Source organism: Mesoplodon mirus (assembly GCF_964341445.2).
Source record: "Mesoplodon mirus genome assembly, chromosome: 6".
Classification (NCBI taxonomy): Eukaryota; Metazoa; Chordata; class Mammalia; order Artiodactyla; family Ziphiidae; genus Mesoplodon; species Mesoplodon mirus.
Genome location: NC_138982.1, coordinates 35,322,135 through 35,349,291, shown reverse-complemented (window position 1 = coordinate 35,349,291; position 27,157 = coordinate 35,322,135). Strand labels below are relative to the sequence as shown.

Sequence of the window (27,157 nt, the reverse complement as noted above, 5' to 3'; positions counted from 1 at the left end):
TGATCCTTTTAGGTATTATTTTTAAAGCTTTGTTAGGGCTAGAGCAGCATTTAATCTAGGGCTAATTCTGTCCTGCTACTGAGGCAAGACCTCTATCCAATATTTTGTACTCTGAATAGTGGGAACAGGAAATATTCTGGGCCCTGTGTGAGGTTTAAAGGCTGTTCCCTTTTATAATTTCCAGTGGTTTTTTCCCTCCAGTTTTGGGTAGTTTTCTCACACACATGTGCTACTGAAGACTCAAAGGGGACCCTCTGCAGATCTCTTTTTCTCTCTCTCTGTTCAGCTCTTTACTCTCTGATACTCTGACTACAAACTAGCAGCCTTGGCACCCCCGAATTCCCAGTTCTGTGTTTCAACTTTATGAGACCACTTAATTGTCCCTCCCTATTGCTGTAAACTCTTCAGGCAATAAGCTGCATCAATTATAGGACTCAATTCATTTGTTTCCCATCTCTTTGGGATCACTTTCCTTTACTATTTGATGTCCAATGTCTTGAAAACTGTTGTTTTGTACATTTTTTCCCAGTGTTTTAGTTTTTTTAGATGGGGAGATAAATCTGGTCTCTGTTACTCCATCTTGAGTGGAAGTATAACAGGTTTTGTTGTCTTATCTGTGGTATAATGAAACTTCAGGATGATGTGATTTGATATGGTCTTCATTCATTCACTGTGTTGAGCACTCAGTGAGCTGCTTCAACCTAGAAATCATATTCTTCAGATCTGGAAAATTTTTTCTATTATTTAATTATTTTCTTCTATTTTCTTTGTCATTATTAGTTAGATAAGTCCATCCTGGTCTGATCTTGTAACTGTTACCTTTTCTCTCATATTTTCCATCTTTGTAGTTTCAACAATCTGGGAAAATCTTCTTGACTACCTTCCAATCCTTTGCCTATTGATATCTTCTGTTTGTGTTGATAATCTTAACTGTTGATATTCCAATAATTATTTCTCGTTGTTTTCTGATCATTTTTTCTCTGAGAATACTTTTCCTGTTTCATGGATGCACTTTATCTTCTCTCTTTGAAGATTATATAGTTTATGTGTGTGTATACGCTGGGTTTTTTCCCCTCCCTGTTTCTTCTACATTCACATTTTACCCCCTGTTGTTTTGGACTCTCTTATGTTGAGGGTTTTTCTCAAATGTCTGGTGATGCTTTGCTGTCTACTCGTACAGAAAAGTATTAAAAAGTTAACTGGGAGATAAGTCAGGCTTTTCATTAAAGGTGAGGATGGGTGTGGAATATCTGAAATATTTCTCCCCAGGACATTCTGTTTATCCAGAAAAAAATCGTTCACTCTCTTGTCTGAGGGCTTTGACTCAAGGTACAAGTGCTCTAAAAGCAGGGCAGAAGAAAGGAGTTCAGCATGTTAACTTTCCTGAATCTGCCTTTTTCATTTTGGTTCTATACCTTTTTCTGACTCCTCTACAAGAATAAGGATTGTTATAAAGCAGAAACTAATTAAAAAAATGCCAAAAAAAAAAAAAAGAATAAGGAGACTCTCAGATTTAATTCTCCTCAAATAAATATAAATATCTTTTTGTTCTTTTGTTCTCCCAGAGGATGGAGTTATATTTGCATGCCTATGGGATAAAGGAGGGGCCCTGAGGGCCGTCAACACATCCTATATAAATATTCAACTAATTCCCCCTTTGCAGCCTATGTATTACACACAACCACACACACACACACACACACACACTTGTGTATCTCTAAATCCTGAGCCTCTGAGATTTTTTTTTTTTTTTTTTTTTTTTTTCCGTACGCGGGCCTCTCACTGTTGTGGCCTCTCCCGTTGCGGAGCACAGGCTCCGGATGCGCAGGCTCAGCGGCCATGGCTCACGGGCCCAGCCGCTCCGCGGCATATGGGATCCTCCCAGACCGGGGCACGAACCCGTATCCCCTGCATCGGCAGGCGGACTCTCAACCACTGCGCCACCAGGGAGGCCCTGAGATTTTTACAAGGGAAATTGGTCACTTCTCATAAACATTCCCCTCTGTAAACACTTAGGCTATGTCTTCCTCTGTTCTGCTTAGTCAGTTACCATTCTCCACCACTTCACTCTTCCAAATATGTACTGAAATCTCCTGTATACTACTGTCTCCTCTCCCGTTCTCTTTGTCCTTGTGATAGAAAAAATAATTCTTTTTTTACTGTTATTTTAGTTGTGTCTGGGGAGGGAGAGTAAATAGAGGCATGTTTAACCATTAGATTCTCCTAATAGGCTATGGTAGGAGGGCAGCACACATTGGTCATGGAAAGGAGCAGAGGGAAATGCAACTGATAAGCCTAATATAAACTTGGTTACCTTTACTGAAATGCACGCTTACATCTCTCATAAACAATCTTTCATATTCCATTAGACTGTGAATAACCTGAAGTCATGCCCTCTACTTTCTCTATTATGTCCCTTGACTTCTAACTTGGTATCCTGCATACAGGAGGAAATATTTATTAACCAACTATAAACTAATAGTTGACGACTCTTTATACGGCTCTGAACTGCTGACAGAAAAACACACAATTTCATGCACTATATAAAAGTATTTGTTTCTTCTTTTTATAAAATCTGCTCAGTATCCACTTCTGATATGTACATAGTTGGGAAAGATGCAATTTTCTTTCTTCTTCTTTTTTTTTTTTTTTGTGGTACACGGGCCTCTCACTGTTGTGGCCTCTCCCGTTGCGGAGCACAGGCTCCAGACGCACAGGCTCAGCGACCATGGCTCACGGGCCTAGCCGCTCCGCGGCATGTGGGATCTTCCCAGATCGGGGCACGAAACCATGTCCCCTGCATCGGCAGGCGGACTCTCAACCACTGAGCCACCAGGGAAGCCTGCCATTTTCTTATATGACCCTGATTACAGATGACTGGTCCAAGGTAGGCATCTAATTCAAGCCATGTCAGCCACAGTTGCCCACATACTCCCAGACAGTTAGATTGGTTCAGGGGTGAATACATAAACTAAGCCAGAATTAGGACCCTTAGAATCAGTCTCTCACCAGTGAATATAAGAAATAAAGCCCAGGAACTGTTGAGGACTGTATTTCCCAACACACAGAGAAAAAAAATCAGTCTGATACAGAACAGAAATATGACCAGATACACAGAAAGCAGGAAAACTAGACATATAGCAGGAGAATTCCCGGTTCCTGTTGTATCTAAGGCCCAGCCATATTTTTCAACTTGGGAATCTTGAAAAATTTAGAGATATTTAATAGAAAGTTTCATATATGTTAGGAGTATAGAATAAAGAGTTAAAGGAAAGAAGTGAAAATGATTAAGCAGAACTTGAAGCACAATACCCTAAAAATCTGTTTAATTTCACTTCTTTTTATATAACACACATACACACAAATACTCCTTTCATTTTAGTAGTCCTAGTAGGAGGGGAAAGGGATATTAAAAACAGTATCTAAAACAAAAAGATACTGAGGCATGTCTCAAATCAAACAATGTGCTGGAAGGATATTGCTATGTAAACAGAATCACTGCTTTATAACTCTGGAATCCAAGAGCTATATGGACAAACAACAACAAAAAAAACCCAAAATCATCTACTTACAGGATATCCACCCAGCAACTGGATCACTTGATGGGAAGTAATGGACCAGGGAAAGAAACTTCTTTTAATAAAAATGCACAATTTTTTAGTGGACTGGGGAAAAAAAGGATTCTTAGCATCATTTTTCAACTTCATGAGACAACAAAACAAGCAGGCAGGCAGCAACCTTCAGCTAAGAGGTGGGTACCCTGAGTGATGTGCTGCACAAAAGGTACTTGAAAGAATCCTAAATATGTCACTACCATATCCTTAAAAGCCACCATTACTTAGGCTACATTTGAGCTAGAGTCTAAGGCTAAAAAAGCCCCCATTTCTTCAAAAGGAAGACTTTTCTGTTTAACAGAATCAGTGATTACTGATTACTTTGTTCTTTTGACCCAGAACAGCTTCAAACTGGTGACCTAAACTTGTTCCATCATACAGAACGGTATTCTCTAGGAAATAGAGGAGTGTGGACTACTATTATTAATCTTAGAACTAGATTTTTAGACCAGAAAGAACATTTACAGTTCTAAGTCTATCATCTTCATAAACAACTAGAGGTGAAGGTGCATATAGGTTGAATAATTATTTACAAAAATTGCTTTGGTTTATAAATACACACCATTCACCTCTAGCTAACTGAATAGAGCTTTTAAAAATAAGCCAAGACAATGGCTCACTGACATTTTCGTTTTTCATTATCAAAACTACTAGACTTGTTAAGCCCATTTCTCACCTGGACTACTGCAAAATCCTCCTAACTCGTTTCCAACTTCAGTCTTAGACCTCCAACAAAACCTATTTTCTAGACAGCTACTAGTCTCGCCTATTTAAGACAGAAATGTGACCAGGTCTTCCCACTGTTTAAAATCCTGTAATGTTTCCCCAGGAAACAGAATAAAATCTGAGCTCTGTAGCATGGAATACAAGGCCCTTTATGAACTACTCCCTGCCTACCTCTTTAGCCTCTTCTGCTACCTGTAGTTTCCTACATACATCATGCTATTATTCCCTCTTCTCTGCTTTCACACCACACTTGACCATACTCAGCTCCACGAATGTGCTATGATCCCTCCCGTACCTGGGCCACTGAAACTCTTTTCTAGGCACAGAACATACTTTTTAACTGTCAAAATCCTCCTATTTTCACTTACTCATCCTTCAGCCTTCAGCTCTAATATCCCTTCTTTAGGAAGCCTTCCCAGATATTACAGACATCTTACTCTATCCCTATTATCATTTTTCAGAGTTTGTAATTATATGTTGCAGTCTTTTATTAGTGCATGAGGGCAGGGATATCATCTGCCTTGCTGATCATGGAATCTCTGATGACTCACAGAGTGCAAAAGATACATAATTAGCAGGGATATGAAAAAGATTTGTTCAGTCAAGTTGTTATAAAAGGTACAATTTCTAATGTTCTTAATTTTTGCAGTGACATGAAAACCAATAATGAATAACTGAAGATACTCTAGAGTCTTTTTTTTAAATGAAAATATTAGCTGTCTGTTTAGTAATAAGGATAGCAATAAGGGATGTAAATTTGAGAACAAAATTAATATCTCTAGATGAGGCTTTACATTAGAGTTGGCAAAGATCTTAGGGTCACTGTAATTTTTTTAAATAAAAATACAATTTTTTCCCTTTTATCCTTCTGTTTAAAGGTGATAGACCAAGCACATACTGTAGCTCTCCCCTTCTACACCAAACCTCTTTATTCACCATGGAACAAAATCTGTGAGGAATGCCCAAAGATGAAAAGCAATTAGGAAAAAACTAGAGAGAGAAACAGCAGCTCAGGATGTAGACAGGAGAATGAAATTGCAGATGGATTTCTGTATTCATACAAGCATGAATGTGCATACACATTCACATTCCTAACCCTCATGGTTCAGGCCCTGTCAGAGGTGTTAGCTCCCAGAAAGGAACTTTAAGTGTGGGAGGTTGGGTTGGAAAGGGAGAAGAGCCCCAGGAACAGGAGGAATCAAAGAGCACCCCACCCTCCAAACATCTTCTTCTCTCTCAGTCTAAGTGAAAATTATGCACTCCTAAATATCTCCCTCCAAGTAGATGACAGAGACTCTGCAGATGTTCTACTCTCAACAAAGCTGAATGCAGTTCTCCCCAACTTGCCCTACAAATTCAAGGCAATTCTGATCAAAGCATCAACAGTTTTTTTAAAAAAGTACATGATAAGCAAAGTCCAAAATTTATACAAAAGAGCAACGGGTCAAAAGATCCTGAAGAACCACATGGTACCAGATTTGCTCTATCAGTATTAAGAATTATAAGCTAAAACAATTAAGGCAGTCTTGTATTAGTGTAGGTACAGAGAAATGAGCCAATGCAATAAAAGAGAAAACACAGAAACAGATCCTGGCATACATGGAAACCTGATGGATAATGGCTAATACTGTAGGTTAGTGGGGAAATGATAAAAATTTCAATAAATGGTCTGGGACACTGGTTTAAAAAAAAAAGTGAAAATGAATCTCTCTTTACAAATACACAAAAACCAAATCCAGATAGTTCAAAGGTTTAAATTGTAAAAGCCAAATTATAAAACTTTTAGAAAAACCTAAGAAAATATCACCTCTAGTTTGGCAAAAAATTCTTAAAACACAAAAAGCTCAAACTTTACATAAAGGAAAGAAACTGATCAATTCAACTACACCAAAATTAATAACTTCTATTCATCAAAAGATACCACTGAAAGGGTGAAAAAGCATACTGCAACCTGGAAATCTATATTTAATAACACATAGCTGACAAATGATTAGTATATAGACTATAAGGAATGTTTAAGGAAAAAGAACTCAACAGAAAACTGGACTAAAAAACAGGTATGTCACAGAAAACACAAATGAATAGTAAATTAATATATGGAAAGACACTCAATTTCCCAAGTCATCAGGGAAATCCAAATTAAAACCACAATGAGATACCATTTCACACCTCCCAAATTGGCAAAAATTAAAATCCCATAATACAAGAATTGGCAAGGATGTTCAGCAATAAAACATTTGTGTTCTGTGGGTGAGAATGAACATTAAAAAAAAAACTTTAGAAAGTAATTTGATAAACCTAGTCAAGTCAAACATGGGAATACCCTGTAACCCAGCAATTTTACTCCAAGTATATAACTGAGAGCAACCTTTTAATCTTTGGCCAGGACCCACATCAATACATTTTACATCCTGACACACACACAACTGAAACAAAAGCTTCATGAAACTTTTGTAATAACTCTATTTATACTGTGTGCAATAACTCTATTTATACTCCATTTCATTTAGTGTCATCCACTATATAGATTTCATAACTCACTACTGCAGTGGTTCTTAATATTATATGCACATTAGAATCCCCTGAGGTATTAAAAAAATTAAAAGCAAAACTAAAACTGATGCCCAGGTAAGCTCCTGAAGACTGATTCAATTGGCCTGCGATGGAGCTTGGACACAGATTTATTTAATTAAGCTTCCCAAGAGATTCTAATAAGCAATTAGAATCAAAACGACCTGATGTCTCAAAAGCATTGCCCTAGAAAAATACTTCCACATGTCCACCTAGAGATATGTTCAAAATTACCCATAGTAGCATTGTTCATGAAAATAATCCAAATGTCTATAGATCGGAGACCAGGTAAATAAACTGCCATCTATTTATACAGTGTACTAGTATACAGCAATGAAAATGTACTACAGCTACATATATCAACATTAGCAGTAAAAAAGAACTACAGCTATATATATCAACATAAATCTCAAAAACATGAGGTTGAGTGAAAATATACATCCTGAAAATATGCATATAGTGTAGTATGATTCCATTTATAAAATGTTCCCAAATAGGCAAACCCAAACCATATATTATTTGGGGATATTATGTCATAAGATTATAATAAAAAGCAAGAAATAAAAAATGCAAAATTCAGGATGGTAGATATTGTTGGGGGAGGAGAAGGAGGAAGAGGAGGGGTAGGATGGGGTGTGGCCGATGGGGACTTCAGGGCATACTGGTAAAATTCTATGTTGGGTGGTGGGTACAAGGGTGTTTATTAAAATATATACATTATGTATATTATACTCTTTTGTGTATGATGTCACCACAAAACTAAAAACGTAAAGCAAAATTCTATTTATGTAAAGTTCTAAAACAGGCTGAACTGATCAAAGGTGAAAAATCAGACAAAAGTTTCCCAAAGGTGGGGGAGGAGTAGACTGTTTGGGACACAATGTGAAAGAGTTTTCCAGGGAGATGGAAGTGGTGCATAATGTGATAGGGGGATAATGACTATGGCTTACACAGGTCTGTCCATTTGTCAAAACCGTAGTTAATTTTCATGCATTTCAATATATGTAATTTTAACCAAAAAAGTAAGTGGAGAAAGAATGATGATTGTTGAAGCTAGGTTACAAGGTTCATTAGACTGTTACACTTTGTATAGTTAGACATTTTCTATTTTTTAGAGAAAGGAAAAAAGGAATTGGATAAGAAAGGCAAAGCTTTTTTTTTGTTTTTGTTTTTGTTTTTGTTTTTGTTTTTTTGCGGTACGCGGGCCTCTCACTGTTGTGGCCTCTCCCGTTGCGGAGCAAAGGCTCCAGACGCGCAGGCTCAGTGGCCATGGCTCACGGGCCCAGCCGCTCCACAGCATGTGGGATCCTCCCGGACCGGGGCACGAACCCGTGTCCCCTGCATCGGCAGGTGGACTCTCAACCACTGCGCCACCAGGGAAGCCCAGCTTTTTTTTTTTTTAAAGAGCTTGTAAAGTTTTAAGATTAGCACTAAAAAGTTATTAAATCTTGAATATAATAAGCACAAGAAAACAAAAGACTTCAGAAATCACCAAAAAAAATTGAATGGATGTTAATTACAGACCTCAAAAGCTGATAAACCTGAAGGCAATCAGAGCCTTCCCTAGGACCCCCAGGTACCCTCACCCTCCCTTTGTTAGCGGGGGACCTTGAATTAGTTACCACTGGTAAGTATTAATATTTCTAGGAGAAAAGAAAAGAAAGGGGAGTTAATGAAGGAGGGTAAAACTGGAAGATTCTCAGTGTGATCAGAGAGATAGGCATGCTCTGCTACATTTATGTAAATGCGTGTTCAATTTGCTCACAAACCCCACCACCCTACCATTTACCCAAAGTGCTGGACTGTCCACACTTTCTCCCTCATTTAGTGCTCCTCTCTTCCCCTTTCCAAGGCTGTCCCCAAGTACATGTTTTTATCCTATCTTGAGCATTCTCCTACCCCAATTTTGCATTCTGCTCTCCATAGGCAAGTAATATCAACCCTTTGAGCAATTTCTTCTGGTACTAACCACCATAAATTTTTTTCTAACCTCCGCAATTATAAATACTGTGTTTACACTGCCATTTTTAGGTTTTCTTACTTTAAATACACTGATTTACAACTATGGAAGATTACAATTTAGTGCTCTCCAACACATCCACTTTTTCTGCCTTCTTCCCATGCATACTTTTTGGTTCATTTCCTGATTTCCCCCTTTATCTTTTATTTAATCCAATCTAAGTAGATACACTTTTCATTCTCAAACATGTCAAATACACATGCTACCACTTCTGTTAAATAAACTTAAAAAACATATATTCATGAGGCTTTTCAGTTACAACCTCACATGAAATCTTAAAAATAAGAGGAAAATTAGAAATAAGAGATATACACCAAAATGAACAGTTTTTCAACTGCTCAATGGTTACATCCTGCTGGCATATCTAAATTCTCTAAGACTTGATTCTCTATTAACTATATTACCTCATTCAAATTTTCATTGATTATGTATTTTCAACTCTCAAATTAAATGTGTATTTATTATTATATACAAAGCACTGTTTTCTTCCACTAGGGTTTACCTCTCCATGTAAACTTAGACATATATAAGTGGAAAAATATCTTTACCTCTACTTATATCTATTACTAGCTGTCAGAGCCATACTGTCATGCTTAATATAATAAAACAAACTAATCCCTTTTATTCTAAAATCCATTAAAGTCCATAATCCCTTATCCAATTCTAAAATCCATAAAGCTCTGAAAACCAAAAGTTATTTCTTTAGGTTTGGCACCAAAACAAATTTAGTGAATTCAACTTATGTGAGACTATTTATAGTCTTTATTCTACTTTGTGTGACTAGACCAGTGGTTCTTAACTGGAGGCAATTTGCCCCACAGGGGAATCTGGCAATGTCTGGAGACATTTTCAGTTGTCACAACTGGGTAGGAGGTGCTACTTACTAACATCTAGCAGGTAAAAGCTAGAAATGGTGCTTAACATCCTATAGTGCACAGGACAGATCCCTGCAACAAGGCATTATTTGGCCCCCAAATGTCTATCTTACTGAGGCTGAGAAACACTGGACTAGACTCTTGTTTATGGAAGATCCATTTATGTGTTGACTACTGAGTGTTGCCTCAGATGAATTTGAGGTATTATAGAATACATGATAAAAAGACAGCATTACTACTACTCAAAAGTCAGAAAAACTCTTAATTCCAAGCCACAGTTGGCTCCTGAGATTTCAGACAGGAGACTGCAGACTTTATATTTCCATTCTTCTAATAGCAAGTCTTTCTCAAATATCACGAATCTCATTAATGTTAGGAAGCCATGAACTGTGGCCCAAGCCTTAGAAAATGAAGGAGGGGAGTACAGAAATTCACTGGACATAACAAATAGAATGAGCAACAACTTTTGTTTTATTCTTTTCCATTACAGTTTAAAATAAACTAGCCTTCCTATTTTTTTCTTTTGTTGGCTGCACCGCACGGCTTGCGGGATCTCAGTTCCCACCAGGGACTGAATCCGCACCCTCAGCAGTGAAAGGACAGAGTCCTAACCACTGGACCACCAGGGAATTTCCAAACTAGCCTTTCTAATAGTGCCTATATACCACCATCAATTGTATGTTTACTGTTCTCACCAAAAGATATCAGCTTATTATACTTTAATTAAAAAGATATCAAAACCAATAACATAAAATAATAACTGTGACTCTTGAAACCACAGTAGCTATTTACCTTTCTCTGTGCTTGAGAATATAGAGATGATTTTATTCCTGGGCTTTTTTTCCTCTGGAACAGAGGGCAAAGGTTTTAAACTGTGATTGGCTGACAAAGGGTCTTTGCCTCCAGTGCTAAAAATGGTACTGCTCATTCGCACAGGGGGTGCTGGAGGCTTGTCTTCCAGTTCTCCGTTATCAGACATGATTCAGAATTACGATATGGCCTGAAACAGAAAGGCAAAAACATACAGTTAACAACAAGGTAAAAAATAGTATGGACAAGCACAAAATAGTATTAATTACCTCCCCAACTTCAAATTAGAAAATGTTACCCATTTAAAGCTGTAAAACTTAAGAGATGAAATTAGTTGCAATATAGGCAATCTCCCCTGACAAAGTTGGTAAATGGCTAGCTGAGGGAACCTTTGAAAAGTCATATCCCATTAAGAGGACTATGATAATCTGGGGGAAGCAAGATGACACTAACATATCAGAGTATATCCACCTATTCAACTGATTCTAAGAGTAAATGTTCCAATGAACAGACAACATAGAGTCTTAAAAAAATAATTTGAAGAGGAAGACAAGACTATGTCCTGACCAGCCAATAATAGAATATATGTCTCTGATAGGTCTACTTCTAGAGCAGAGATAGGATGCTTGCTACTAAAAATATAAACCAATAGCCTCCAAACTGATTCCATGCTTGCTAGCTTTGTCATTACAACTTAACCTCAATATGAACTTTCGTAAAGGATAGGAACGTGCCACTGATACAATATTTGGTTTCTCTGAAAATCTGACCATCTAACTACATATGTTAGTCCCTTCAAGTCTGGGAACACTGATAAAAGTAAATCCAGAGTTTGGCCAAATCCCAAGGTTCTGTCATCCTGTGATGCCCTGTCCAGGCCGTCAAGTTACCCTCCTTATCCACATGGCTAATTGAGCAGAAATGTCAACCTTGTTTATATATATGTACACATATCTATTTTATGTCTTAAAAAAAAGCAGATTACACACGTTTAAAATCAGCAGTGAAGGAGAGGGGATGCCTAACTTATAGATGAGCTCTGATACAAAAGTATATATGTTAGGAAATAATACCTCACTAAACAAGATTTTGATTGTTAATTAGATCCTGATTTGATTGTAACATTATTTAATACATGTAAGTGAACAAAACTTTGTATATGTACAATGAAAAGAATGCAACTGTTTTAGATAAAATTAATAATAATTTAAAAGATTTTTATTTAGTCTGAATGCTAGTACCTGAAGAATAGTAGGTGGTTGCTAGACAGTGAGGGGAATGGGATGTGACTTTGGGGGAATGAAAATATTCTGGAATTAGACATTGGTAACAGTTGCACAACCTTGTGAATATATTAAAACCACTGAACTGTTAAATTTCAGCTATGTGAATTATATCTGAATTTAAAATAGGAATTAATAATATTTACCTCATAAAGATTAAATGAGTTAATAATTGAAGGCTGCTACTATTACTATAATGATATTATTATTTATAAGATTCTATGCTAGAAGTTGGAGAAAAGAGGACTTAATTCTTCTCCAAGAGTTCATAAACTACTGGGAAAGACCAGCACATACATATTTAAGTTAGGTTATGCCCTTTATCAACATTTGTTCTCAACACATGCATATTAAAAGCCACTTTGTTTCTTCAAAGCAGCAGTTCTCAAAACATTTTGGCCTCAAGACCACTTCACACTCTTAAAAATTACTGAGGATCTCAATTTTTGTTTACGTGCATTCTATCTATATTCACTATAAGAAATTAAAATAAGTTACTTAAGTATTTACTTCATTAAACCCATTACATTACAATGTTATTCATAAATAACATTTTTATGAAAAATAACATTTTACAAAACAGAATATAGTGACAAGAGTGGCATTAGTTTACTTTTCTGCATATCTTTTAAATGTCTGGCTTAGTAGAAGACAGTTGGATTCTCATATCTGCTTCTGCATTCAATTTACTGTGTTATGTTTTGGTTGAAGTATATGAAGAAAATCTGGTCTTACACAGATATGTAGCTGGAAAAGGGATAGCTTTTTAAAATAGCTTTCAGATAACTGGATATTCTTTTTTTTTTTTTTTTTTTTTTTTTTTTGAGGTACGCGGGCCTCTCACTGTTGTGGCCTCTCCAGTTGCGGAGCACAGGCTCCGGATGCGCAGGCTCAGCGGCCATGGCTCACGGGCCCAGCCGCTCCGTGGCATGTGGGATCTTCCCGGACCAGGGCACGAACCTGTGTCCCCTGCATCGGCAGGCGGACTCTCAACCACTGCGCCACCAGGGAAGCCCGGATATTCTTTTTTGATACTACACCAAACTCAACCTTCATAAGGTTAGCTATGGACTCTGAAACCACAGCAATAATTTTTTTGTACTCTGTTACATTAAATCCATTGATTTCTCTTGCACTCTGAATGGATCTTTTACCCATGAATGAATTTTGTAATGTCATGAATTGATTATCTGGAAAGTACTGGCTCACTCAATTATTAAGATATTCCAATGTTGACACTTCATTATACAATAAAAATAAAATCACATTCATTAATATCACCACTGATCTCATCAGAAAAGTCTAGGTATTGGGAACCTGTCAAACTCAAGAAAGTGAATACAAGTTTTCTAAAACTCTAATTTTCATTTGAAAATTTAAATTATCAATTAACAACAAATTCTGTCACTTCATTCATTTTCGAGAAAATGTCTGCCAAATACCTAAGTCTGAACAACCAGAGTTGTTCAGTGGGCCAGTCGTTCTTTCAAATAAAAATGGTGTTCCAGGAAATGGGGCCTTTTTAAGCTCAATCATATAGGTGGTTTTCTGTAAGACAACCATTTCATACTTCATAAGTACCTTATGAGTACTTCCCATTTTGCTATACAAAATACTTTAAAAGTAAACTCAAAAGTAGAAATATAATAAGATTAGTAATTTTATTGTTTCAAGAACATTCTTTTTTTTTTTTTTTTTTTTTTTTTTTTTTTGCGGTACGCGGGCCTCTTCACTGTTGTGGCCTCTCCCGTCGCGGAGCACAGGCTCCGGACGTGCAGGCTCAGCGGCCATGGTTCACGGGCCTAGCCGCTCCGCGGCATGTGGGATCCTCCCGGACCGGGGCACGAACCCGTGTCCCCTGCATCGGCAGGCAGACTCTCAACCACTGTGCCACCAGGGAAGCCCTCAAGTACGTTAAGTGAAACTGGCTTTTAAAAAAAAACTACAAGAACATAGCTATTGCCTTGAATGAGTTGTATTAAAGTACAGTCAGTTTTACCCACCACTGCTTTTGCATCATCAATGCAAATGTCAACACAGTGTAAAAAGGCAAAGAACACCTTAGTATTATTATGAAAAATAGGTTTTGACTCACAGACCCCAAGGGTACCACAGACCACTCTTTGAGAACTGCTGCTTTAGAGTTTACCCCAGCTCCATACTTCACCCTCATAGTCCCAATTTTTTCTGATGTGCTACTAGGCAGCAGAAGACCCATATTTATTTCCTCCTATACTCTACAGAACACATTTTTGACACAGGAAAAGGTAAAAGGTAATCAAATGGCTAGATTTCCAAGCTGGGGCACGAAAACCTAATCAAATCTTGAAAATGGTTCAAAATCTATACATATGTCATAATAATTACTACACTGTTTTTTGTAACAAAAACCAGAAAGATGTCAGCCAGAGACTGTCATTTATATGAAAAATACCACCACCAAATTCTAAAGCAAACAACACTAACAAGGCAACTTTCAGAACACAGCCTTTCCTTATACTCTGGTTATTCAAAAAAATTTCTTTACTACTTTATTTTAATATACTGTGCAGTAATTTTTAAAGTTTTCTGCACAAATTCAGTCCAATAAAACTAAAGAGGAGCTAATACGTTATTTGTTTCAGAACTTTCTTCATCTATATTATAAAGTTAAATCAGCTATGTCTCAAGGAAATCCCAATTAACACGACGCACCCTATTAGGCAACACGTCTAAACAAAATCTAAATTTTATAGGTCACAGATGTCCCTAATGATATTACTCAAAATGACAAATATGACGGCAATAATTCTAAGTAATATGCCTCATAAGTGATTAGATGGTAGTAAATAAAAGCATGACCCTTGATAAAACATTGATGACTCTGCCACTAGCTAAGCTGAGGACTTGATCCCTTCATCTCATGATTTCTCTAATGAATCTGTCTTCAGCTGCTATTCAAAGGAAGAGGTCAGAAGAAGCCCTAACTAGCTTCCCAAAGAGTATCTATACATTCAGCTTTTGTTTAGAGAAAGAAGTTAAAATTGGTTGACTAAAAATAACACATGATAACACTCTCCCTGGCTATACGTTCCTCAGCAGCTACTGCCATTTAGGGCCATTTACTACCAAATCAATCTGATCTCACATGAGTGCACATAAATATTATACTTTATGTTCCCCAAATATATCAAAGACTTTCCTGGCCTAAATCATCTTTGGGTATACATTTCTCCATTCTTAAATTTTCTTTATCCTTTTCTCTACCCAACCAAATGCTCAGTAAAAATTATTTCATATGTAAGGTCATGCCTGTCTGTCCCTGTTCAAAAAGACCCCTCACATCCTCTGAATGCAAGTTACACAGGAATATAAATCCAGAGAGTATTAAAGTTAGAATGGAATTCATTTGGTCCATCTTCCTTATTTTATTTGTGAAGAATCTGACTCACCAAAATGTAAGCAGTTTGCCTGAAGTCACACAAATCTAATTATTAACAGAACTAAGACCAGAATCCAAGTTTACTAACAACCCTTCATCTCATATTTCTCTAATTATATTAACATATCAGACCATTCTTTGGCAATGAATTACAACTGTGCATCATTAATTATTATTTTAAGTGTGTTCCTGCCCAAGACTTCAAGCAATTCAAAAGCAGGGATTATACAGTGTCTTCAATAAGTGGTGCTGGGAAAACTGGATAGCTACATGTAAAAGAATGAAATTAGAACATTCTCAAACACAATACACAAAAATACACTCAAAATGGATTAAGACCTAAATGTAAGACCAGGTACTATAGAACTCTTAGAGGAAAACATAGGCAGAACACTCTTTCACATAAATTGCAGTAGTATCTTTTTGGATCCATCTCCTAGAGTAATGAAAATAAAAGCAAAATTAAACAAATGGGACCTAATTAAATTTAAAAGCTTTTGCACAGCAAAGGAAACCATAAACAAAACAAAAAGACAACCTACAGATGGGAGAAAATATTTGCAAATGACGCAACTGACAAGGGCTTCATCTCCTAAATGTATAAACAGCCCATGCAGCTCAGTATCTAAAAAACAAACAACCCAATCAAAAAATGGGCAGAGAAATTCCCTGGCAGTCCTGTGGTTAGGACTCTGCACTTCCATTGCAGGGGGCACAGGTCTGATCCCTGCTTGGGGAACTAAGATCCTGCAAGCCGCATGGCGCTGCCAAAAGAAAAAGAAAAAGAAAAAACAGGCAGATCTAAATAGACAGTTCTCCAAAGAAGATGCACAGATGATCAAGAGGCACATGAAAAGACGCTCCAGGGACTTCCCTGGTGGTCCAGTGGCTAAGACTCCAAGCTCCCAATGCAGGAGGCCTGGGTTCTATCCCAGTTTGGGGAACTAGGTCCCACATGCCTCAACTAAAGATCCCACAAGTGGCAACGAAGATCCCATGTGCCTCAAATAAGACCCAATGCAGTCAAATAAATAAATAAATATTAAAAAAGAAAAAAAGATGCTCAACATGGCTAATTATTAGAAAAATGCAAATCAAAATTACAATGAAGTATCACCTCACACCAGTCAGAATGGCCATGATCAAAAAGCCTACAAACAATAAGTGCTGGAGAGGGTGTGGAGAAAAGGGAACCCTCATACACTGTTGGTGGGAATGTAAATGGTACAGCCAGTATGGAGAACAGTACAGAGGTCCCTTAAAAAACTAAAAATAGAACTACCATATGATCCAGCAATCCCACTCCTGGGCATATATCTGGAGAAAACCATGGTTCAAAAGGATACATGTACCCCAATGTTCACTGCAGCACTGTTTTCTGTAGCCAAGAAAGGGAAGCAACCTAAATGTCCATCAACAGATGAATAAAGAAAATGTGGTATATGTATACAATGGAATATTACTCAGCCACTGAAAGGAATGAAATAATGCCATTTGCAGCAACATGGGTGGAGCTGGAGATTACCATTACTAAATGAAGTAAGTCAGAGAAAGACAAATATCATATGATATCACTTATATTTGAATCTAAAAAATAATACAAATGAACTTTTTTTTTACAAAACACAAACAGACTCACAGAAATAGAAAACAAACTTATGGTTACCAATGGGGAAAGGTGGGAAAGAGGGATAAGTTAAGAGTTTAGGATTAACATATACACACTACTATATAAAAATAGATAATCAACAAAGACCTAATGTATAGCATAGGGAACTTTACTCAATAGTCTGTAATAACCGAAATGGAAAAAGAATCTGAAAAAGAATGGATAGGGCCTCCCTGGTGGCGCAGTGGTTGAGAGTCCGCCTGCCGATGCAGGGGATGCGGGTTCGTGCCCCGGTCTGGGAGGATCCCATATGCCGCGGAGCGGCTGGGCCCGTGAGCCATGGCCGCTGGGCCTGCGCGTCCGGAGCCTGTGCTCCGCAACGGGAGAGGCCACACAGTGAGAGGCCCGCATACCGCAAAAAAAAAAAAAAAAAAAAAAGAATGGATATATGTATACGTATAACTGTATCACTTTGCTATATACCTGAAATTAACACAACACTGTAAATCAACTATACTCCAATATAAAATAATTTTTTTTAAAACAGCAGGGATTATACTACTACTGCTGCTGCTACTATACTATTATACCATATTACTATTTCCTTTAACACAAATCCTTCCATGTATCAGACAATAATGTTTACTGACTTACAGTAGTACACTCTGTCCCCAGATGAAATATTATTTTTCCTCAACTTTCTTGTATCAAACAGCATTTCACTAGACAACACATAAACTACCCTATATTAACAAAAATATCTTTGGAAAGATTTATACTTTCCCCCTAATAGCCAATTCATAGCCTTAGTCTTCAACTTTTCCATAAGGCAGTGTATTTTTTTCTTTATTGTTTCTACTGACAGGGTCAAATGGCTAAGAAGCACCAAATGAAGATATGATAAGGTTCTTTACATCTTATATTTTAGGAGAAACAACAAAGAATATAAAAACAATTCATTATAAAATACTGATTTACCAATGTTTTGCTCCACCATTACACAAAAATGTTTTATAAAAAAGGGCAAAATGATAAGGAATGCCTCTCTCCAAATCCTTTCACTTTTTGCTACTTTTCAGTGAAAAACAAGTAGGCGAAACAAAAAGCATGCCCAAAACACACTGTACTCTTCTAACAGGACCATTGTTTAATTGTGACACAACTCAAAGACAAACAATTCCTCAATTGTCTACTGAAGGAGATGAGGGGAAGCTAAATACACAACAGAAATGAAAAAAGGAGTGGTGTCTGGAACCAGTCAGTCCAACTAGGAGAAATTACTAAATTTATTATAATTCACTCAGATCATCTATGGTACTCCAAATACAAACTACATACTACTGAAAAACATGATTTTAATAGCATAATTTTGCTTTATATTTTTTACTTACCTTTTATATAAATACCAAACAAACCTTAATTTTTTAGTACCTTACGAATATAATAATACAACACTATAAGACATCAAACAATCTCTCAATAAACTCTAAGAGTCCCAACATCACTGACCCTGAGTCTCTCCAAAAAAGCTTCAAATGCCTTTGAGAGCAAAAGCATTAATGAAAATATCCCAAATCACCTTAAGTGGATGGACAACACACACTATGAAAGGAAAGTTCACAAATCAGAAAGGAGTGTTTTCATTTGGTGGCAATGGCCATAACATCAGGTCTATCAGTAGCAAAGCCTATCAGTAGCAAGGTAGAAAACAACTGGGGCACTGGTAAAGAATAAAGGAAAATAAAAAGAAACTGTGCTTCAAACTCAAATAAATAAAGGATAATGGAACAAATCCTTAAATATGCATGGATAAGCTAGTTAAGATGAAAGGGGTGTTTCCATATGGTGCAAAGCAAAGTGAAACCAGGAACAAGAGAGTAAACAATTTACTAATCCAGGTATTCTCAAGGGACTTCTGACTAAAGTTCTACTACCATGGCTGCCACAGGGGACAGGTGATAAAACCCAGAGTCTGCCAAAATTGGAGTCCCTCCCACAGAAGGCTAGCTATAATCTATATAAGAGTAAATCAGGAATAAGTCCCTTTGCACAGAAGGGAATGAGAAAACCTTAAGCATTTTGAGCCCAGTAATAACAACAGAAGTGCAGGCAATAGGGAATCCCTGAGAAATCCTAACAACAAAATGCACGCTTGTGGTATGAATTCATGCCACCCATGAGGTCCCCTCACATCCCAAACAGGTTTAATTGAATGTGGCCGTGTTGGTAGCACTCCCTAGTGAATGACAGAATCAAATATAAAGCCTCCTTGGGAGAAAACAACTTCAACACAGGTCTCAAAAAATACCCAAAGATCAAATTGTAACGAAAAGGAGCAGCTCATAGGGAAAATTCAAAAAACAAACAACACACTGTGACTGAGAACTAACCAAAAGACTGGTGAAACAGATGTGAAATAATCTGACACAGAACATGTACAAGAAGCTCAAAAATAAAAGCAGAAAAAAAGCAAATGTGAAAAACAACCATACAGAACTTTCAGTAAGAAAAAACATAATACCTGAAAATTAAAAATTGACATTTGAAGTAAAGAGCAGCATGGACTCAGTAGAAGAGAGAGTTAGTGAACTGGAAGATATATATGAAGAAAGTACCTAGAATGCAGCACAAAAGACAAAGAGATAGAAAATATAAAAGAAAAGTAAAATGAGTAGGCTAGATGATCTAAGATTCATCTATTTCAAGTTCCAGAAGGAGATGACAGAATGAATGAGGGACTCACTCACCAGATAAATTAGGGGTGAGAAATTTCTAAGGCCGATGAAGGACACAAATCTGTAAGTTGAAGAAACCTAATGAATCAAAAGCAGGATAAAATGTAATCTATGCACATCAAAGTGAAGACAAACACAGTGAAATTAAAATAAAGTTCTTAATATCAGTCAAGGGAGAAAAAAGGATAAACCTCACAGAAGTGGCAGTTGGACTGTCAGCTTACTTTCTGATAATAGCAATGAAAGCAACAAGACATTGGAATATCCTCAATGTATTGAGAGAAAAAGCTGCCAACACAAACTGCAGATTTAACAAAACTATCTTTCAAGAATACAGTTAAAATAAATACATTTTGAGAGAAAGAAAATTTCCAAAAGATTGGAATCACTATATACTTTTAACCAAAATCAATTAAGTTGGAAATCAATAACAAAAAGGTAACTAGGAAAAAACTCCATGAGTTTGTAAATATAAAACACCTCTTAAAAACTTATGGTTAAAAAAAAAAGGTATCATAATGGAAATGAGAAAATACCTAGAATTGAATGAGAATGAAAAACTATGTATCAAAATTTGCAGGATTAGGATAAACAAAATGTGGTATATATATACTGTAGAGTATTATTTACCTTTAAAAAGAGATGAAATTTGATACATGCTCTAACAAGGATGAACTATGAAAACATTAAGTAAAATAAGCCAGACAAAAGGACAAATACTGTACAATTTCACGTATATGAGGTATCCAGAGTGGTCAAATTCAATAGAGACATAAAGTAGAATAGAGGTCACCAGGGCCTGGGGTGGGGGGTCTGTGAAATAGGGAGTTACTGTTTAATCGGTAGAGTTTGTATTCGGGATGATGAAAAAGTGTTGGAAATGGATAATGGTAAGAGTTGCTTAATACTGCGAGTATAATGCCAATGAACTACACACCTAAAAGAATGGTAAATTTTATGTTATGTATATTTTACCGCACACACAAAAAAACCTTGCAAGATGTGATTAAAGCACTTAATGACACTTACAGTTCTGAATTTTTACTTTAAAAAAGAACCAAAAATTAATGACTTAAGCATCCAACCTAAGAAGCAAAACAAAAACAAAAATAGCAAAATAAACCCAAAGAAAGTAGGAAGAAAAATAATTTAAGATAAAAGTAGAAATTGCTGAATGTAAGGCTATAATACAATAGAGAAGATCAATAAAGCTAAAAAGTTGAGTCTTAGACAAAACTAGTGATACCTCTGGCAAAATTAACCAAGGAACAAAGAAATCACAAATAAACACTAACAGGAATGAAAAGGGGTTCTATCAGTAGTGAGCAGAGGTCACTAATACCAATATTCTGCAACGTGCCAGCAAGTCTTCACAACTCTTGAACGTTCCACCATGCTCTGATTTACAATTAAAAAGACATATATATAAAATTACCCGAACCTAGAACACAGTTCTAATTTATACATAAAAGATACTTTTTACACAGTTTTAACACACACTGAATTTTCCAGGTACAGTAACCACTATGAAATCAAGAAGAGCTTACACTTTGTTTTGCTCAGTTTTACCAAGAAGTTTATTCATCATTTGGAATATCATGTCACTGAAAGCAATGCACTCATGGTCGCTGAATCATCAAAGCAGTACACCTGCATGAGACTGCACTGTGACTGAACCTATGAGTATTAGATACAGGCCTATGATCACTTCATACTTTTAAAGTTGTTGTGATCAAGTATTTACAAATGGAAATATTATTTTATTAAAGTTTTCCTGTTAGTTCTATTTTTTCCATTATATATTAATTTTCCTCCCAAAATTGATTTAGGGAAGTAGAGTAAGGCATTATATTGATTTTTCCCTGAAAAGAGGATAAAGTAAATAATCTGTGACTTTTAATTTCATAGAAAAGCAGTAAAACATAGTGTCTAAAAAGAACAGACCCATGGCAGGGGGCGGGGGGGGGGCGGTGTTTCCCTGGTGGCCCAGTGGTTAGGATTCTGGGCTTCACTGCCGTGGCCCAGGTTCAACCCCGGTTGGGGAACTAAGATCCTGCAAGCTGTGTAGTGGAAAAAAAAAAAAAAAAAAAAAAGTACAGACCCAGACACCCCATTGCTAGCAACCTATCCCAAAGACATACCAACAAAAATACAATACAAATAAACATATACACTAGGCTGTTATTGTTGTATTATCTATAACAGCAAAAGACAGGAAGCATCTCAAATGGCCAAAAATAGGGGACTGGTTGAATTAACTATGGTACATCACACACTAAAGTATTATCAAGCTGTAAAAATGAAGGAGGAAACCACTGTATACATTGCCATGGAGTAATCTCAGGATATACTCCTGATGAAAATGCAAAATGAGGGAAAAATGTATGTCTGGTATGCTACCACTTACCTAAGGGGAGAAAGAAAGGTGTATCAATACACAAACACACACACACACGGTTATCATTACTTTTTTTAATGGAAGGATAAACCATAATTTTTTTTATGGCTGCTTTGGGGGAGGGAAAGAATAAAATGGAAGGGACTGAGTTAAAAGTTAGACTTCTCTGAACATACCTTGTTTTGTACATTTGTAAATTAACAATTTTTTATTACCATTTATTCCTTTTTCTGCAGCATTTTGCTATACAAGAAGAAACAAGTGTCATTAATTGCAAATAATAAGACTGGCTACAAAATGCAAACAAAACTATGATGAATTATTAGGATAAACACAAATTTAGCGAAGTTTCAGGATAAAGAGGAATACACAAAATTCAACTGCATTTGTACACACTAAACAGAAAATGAAATGGGGGGGGAAGATACCATTTATAATACCATTAAAAAGTCTGAAGTTCCTAGGACAGAAATTTCCAAACCTGCTTATTAGTTCATGGTGCCCATACTATTCTCAGTAATCATTTCATAGCACCTCTAAGCCAAAAGACATTCCTAACAGTTTCATTTAGTATTTAGTAGTTAGGTCCAAACAACTTCATTAGTATTTATCATTCACTCATCCTAAAAACTTAGTAACTATTGGAAAAAGCAATTGAATTAAAAAAAACAAAAACTTTTCTTTCTTTCTCTTTCAGGTACATTAGGGAAACATGCACAACCTCTGAAACCTCGGGCTCCACCCACCCTCATTTCCTGTTCCACACTGATTTTCACACTTCTAATCTCAGCAACCATTTCACAAAGATAGACTTTATCAAATGTATCACAATCTAATGTTGAAACGTGGAACTTCCTAGAGCCAGAAGTTCACATTGTGTCCAATGGACATCCATCCCCATTTCCCTCTAAAAGTTTAAATATCCCATGGTGGGACTTCCCTGGTGGCGCAGTGGTTAAGAATACACCTGCCAGTGCAGGGGACACGGGTTCGATCCCTGGTCCAGGAAGATCCCACGTGCCACAGGGCAACTAAGCCCGTGCGCCACAACTACTGAGCCTGCACTCTAGAGCCCGTGAGCCACAACTATTGAGTCCGCATGCCACAACTAGTGAAGCCCGCATGCCTAGAGTCCGTGCACCACAACAAGAGAAGCCACTGCAATGAGAAGACCATGCATCGCAACGAAGAGCAGCCCCCACTCGCTGCAACCAGAGAAAGCCCACAGCAAGCAGACCCAATGCAGCCAAATAAATAAATAAAGTTCAAAAATAAATAAATAAATAAATATCCCATGGTGCCTTTAAGCTCAGTGGGGTACTCCAGGACACCATGGCACAGTTTGGGAACTGTGGACCTAGAATCTTTATAGAGAGGAAAGATGTACTGAAAGACATTAAGACCTAAATAAACGGTGAGATACTAATGGTCACTAATTTAAAAACTCAATAATGTACAAATGCCACATTTCCTCAAACTAATCTATAGATTCAAAGCAATCCTAATCAAAGATCCAAGAGAGTTTTGTGAAAAACTGGACAGTTAATTCTAAAATCTATATGGAAGAGCAAGAGCATAGCAAAGATATTCCTGAAGAATAATAATGTGGAAAGACTCGCCGTGAAATGAAAAGCCTTTATTAAAAAAAAATGGATCCTATACCAGATACCATGCCACTTATGCATCTTTTCCAATCTTTTTATTTCGCTTTACCTGTCTTTTCAAGCTACTATGCCAACAACCAGCTCTATACTGGGTGTGGCCAACTTTTTCATGCAGGCACAACATGACAACACCCCTCTTCATTCTGAGCTGCACAATGCCATGGGATAGTGTGGCACCCACACATGTGCAACCTGGTAGTGCAGGGGAGTTAACTGTGGAGTGAACCTATGACGAGTGGTGATGAAACAGATAGATCCCATCTCCTTAGATCATTTTTCTCATCCTGTTGGATGATCTTGTGAATGACTTTATAGTGTAACTTCCTGGGGGACAATACACTGGGATTGAGCAGTCAGTTGCACTGCCATTGTGGCTACCACTTCACTCCCCTTTTCCCACACTGGGGAAATACTTCCTAATAATGTAAAGATATGTAAGCCTTCAGCCTCAAGCTCTGTTTTCTGGGGAATCCAGGTGAAGAAGGATTCCTACCTTGCATCATATCAAGAAAATTTTAGATGAATTAAAGATTTAATGTGAAAGGCAAAATTCTAACTTTTAGAAGATTATATACGAGAATATCTGTGTACAGAAGAATATCTTTACAACACACAACTCTAAAGGAAAAGATTGATAAATATGACTACATTCTACACCACAGAATAAAAAGACAAGCCACAAACCAGGGTATAACTGCAACAAAAGTAACTGACAAAAACTGTATCAACAATAAATAAATAATTCCTACAAAGAAATATGCAAAAGGCAAACAATCCTGTAAAAAAATGAGCAAATGACAAGAACAGGCATTTCATAGAAGACAACAAACAGTGAATAAACACATGAGAACAAGGCCAGTCTCATATGGAAATGTAAATTAAGGCCATTTGTAGATACCATCTAACACTTAGATTGGCAAAAATTAAGACACTTGACTGAAAACAAGGATGCAGAGCAAAGATAATTCTCACACACTGCTAGCAGGAGTATAAACCAGTAAAACTACTTCAGAAAACGACTTAGTATTAGCTTATACAGTTGACTGACTGTACATTCTGCAACTCAGCGATTTTACTCCTGGATATAAATCCAAGAAACTCTTGCGCATGTACAAATTATAAGAATATTCATAATAGCACTGTCATAACAGCAAAAGACTAAAAACAACCCTGTATTAGCCTGGGCTAGGCTATGCACTGGTAACAAACATATCCCAAAATCCCAATTGTTTAACACAACAAAAATTTCTAATGGACACTAAGCTTGAGGAAGTTCGTTCTTCTTCTTAAGGTGATTTACGGATCTAGGCTGCTGCCATCTTAAAGTTCCACTCCCTCAGCAAGCCACCACCAAAATGAGAGACTGAGGGTGCATATGGGCTCATAACCGTCTCAGTCCACGAGTGACATGCCTCACTTCCCCACTCATGGTTCAACAGAACCCAGCACATGCAAAGCAATGCAATCGATAAATACCTGTTGAACAAATGCATGAGTACAGAGGGGTAAGAAATTATTTCTATCATTTCAAAATGATCTGTGAAAGAGCATGACTGTGACTTGATAAATGACATAGGACAGATAGTTTCCATACATAAAAAGTGGGGGAATGATACTCCAGGTACTATCTATAGGTCACAAACGGCAAGCAGGCTTTACCTCACAGAGCTACTCTGAATGACCCAGAGTGGCTGGCTGTCATGTCATCCGTATGCTGTGACAGAAAGAATTCTGAGGCTGCATTCCACTTATGGGAGGATATGAAATAAAATAATCCGGTGAAGACAGAGAGACAAAAATCTCTCTCTTTGATTTAAAAAAAAAAAAGGTTTTTAAAAGGAGAGGCAAGTTTTTAAAGAAAGAATATTCTTAAGCAGTATCAAACTGCATAGAGATTTTTTTTTAAAAAGGGAACACTTAAAAGTTTCCCTTTACCCCTACCTCCCTCTCCCTTAATCCCAACTTGACTAAACTGCTAACGACAGCAATTATGCCTTATTAGCTTTTGTACTCCCAGCACATAGTACAGAGCTTGGCACATAGTGTGTGCTCAACAAATGCTTACTATAACGAGCTGAGAGTAGTTGAATAAGTTATAGAAACAGATGTCGCCGAGGGATATGCATTTTTAAAAATGCCTTAAAGGAAGAAATGGATCTTGACCCAATTTTAGTAATCCCATCAGTGATTGTAAAAAATTGAGTGAGGTAAAAAATTCTTCAAAAAGTATCAAGTTAAGATAGTTTGAGAAAATGAAGTGCTAGACAGACCAACCCTGAATGGAAATTTTTTTCAATGAAATTTATATATTTTATTTTAAAATAAATCATCTCTATTAACCCATTTTTCTTATTGTAAGGCTCTTATAGATGGTTACCTAGGAGCTCATGTTTGTTTCTTCGCATCAATATACTCAATATACTCTTTAATATACTTGGCCTTGTTCTAGTTCATTAATCTAGCTGTATGAGAAGTTTTGTGGAGAAACAAAATGGAAGCCGGGATTACGGGGAAGCTTTGTTACCATTTCCTAGGGAACCAGGGAGCAGTAGCTTGGGTGGTCCAGAAGTGAGAACAGATTTTTCAGAGAGCCCCTTGAAAGATGAACAAGTATTTGCCAGGTAGAGAAAAAAGAGTTCATTTATTTTACTCTCTAGGCTCCTATGGGATTTTTTTAAGTTGCACACCTTGGTCTACAAATTAAAGGATAATCCTCAGACTGAGGTCAGCATCCTGTCTAAAATTATGCCTTGCTAGGCTCTGCTAAGTTCTGCTTCTTCTTGCTTTCACCTGAATGGGAATTTGCTCTTTAAGTCATCTTCAAGTTATTTATCTTTAAAACTTTTTTCATTATGAACACACCATTCTGTAAACTGTGCTATCCAACATGGGTAGGCCATACTAGCCACATATGGCTATTTAAATATAAATGAATTTAAATGAAATAAAAATAAAATTGTTTCTTCGTCACACTAGCCATATTGGATATCACAGATATAGAACACTTCCATCACTGCAACAAGTTCAAATTGGACAGTTCTAAATTGTTCATATACGGTCAGAGGATGAGTGTTTACTGTATCTAAAAGGCATAAAAACTAAACTTACACTAAAGTTTTAATGTTTTCCTAATTTTATCAAAAACAGGAATGCAAACAATTCACTTTTGTACCAATTTGGTTAAAAGGTAACAAGTCAACAGGAACTAGTCTGAATTTAGCAGTATAGGATATTTCTCTGAAAACAGGCCTAACATTATATGTCCTAATCATTCATGAGCCAGTTGTTGGTTAATACACAAGAACTTTGTTTTCATTCTCTACAATTACTGTCTAACTTTTTTTTTTTTTGCGGTACGCGGGCCTCTCACTGTTGTGGCCTCTCCTGTTGCGGAGCACAGGCTCCGGACGCGCAGGCTCAGCGGCCATGGC

General features: G+C 36.9%; 1 protein-coding gene across 1 annotated transcript in view; it reads right to left on the bottom strand.

The window, feature by feature from the left end:
- PAK2 (p21 (RAC1) activated kinase 2) overlaps positions 1-27,157 on the bottom strand; it is a 79,124-nt gene that overhangs the window by 31,230 nt on the left and 20,737 nt on the right. The window contains exon 2 of the mRNA XM_082625032.1: positions 10,599-10,806. Within this exon, the coding sequence (XP_082481158.1) occupies positions 10,599-10,785 (187 nt within the window). The 5' untranslated portion in view covers positions 10,786-10,806. The remainder of the gene's footprint in view (positions 1-10,598; positions 10,807-27,157) is intronic.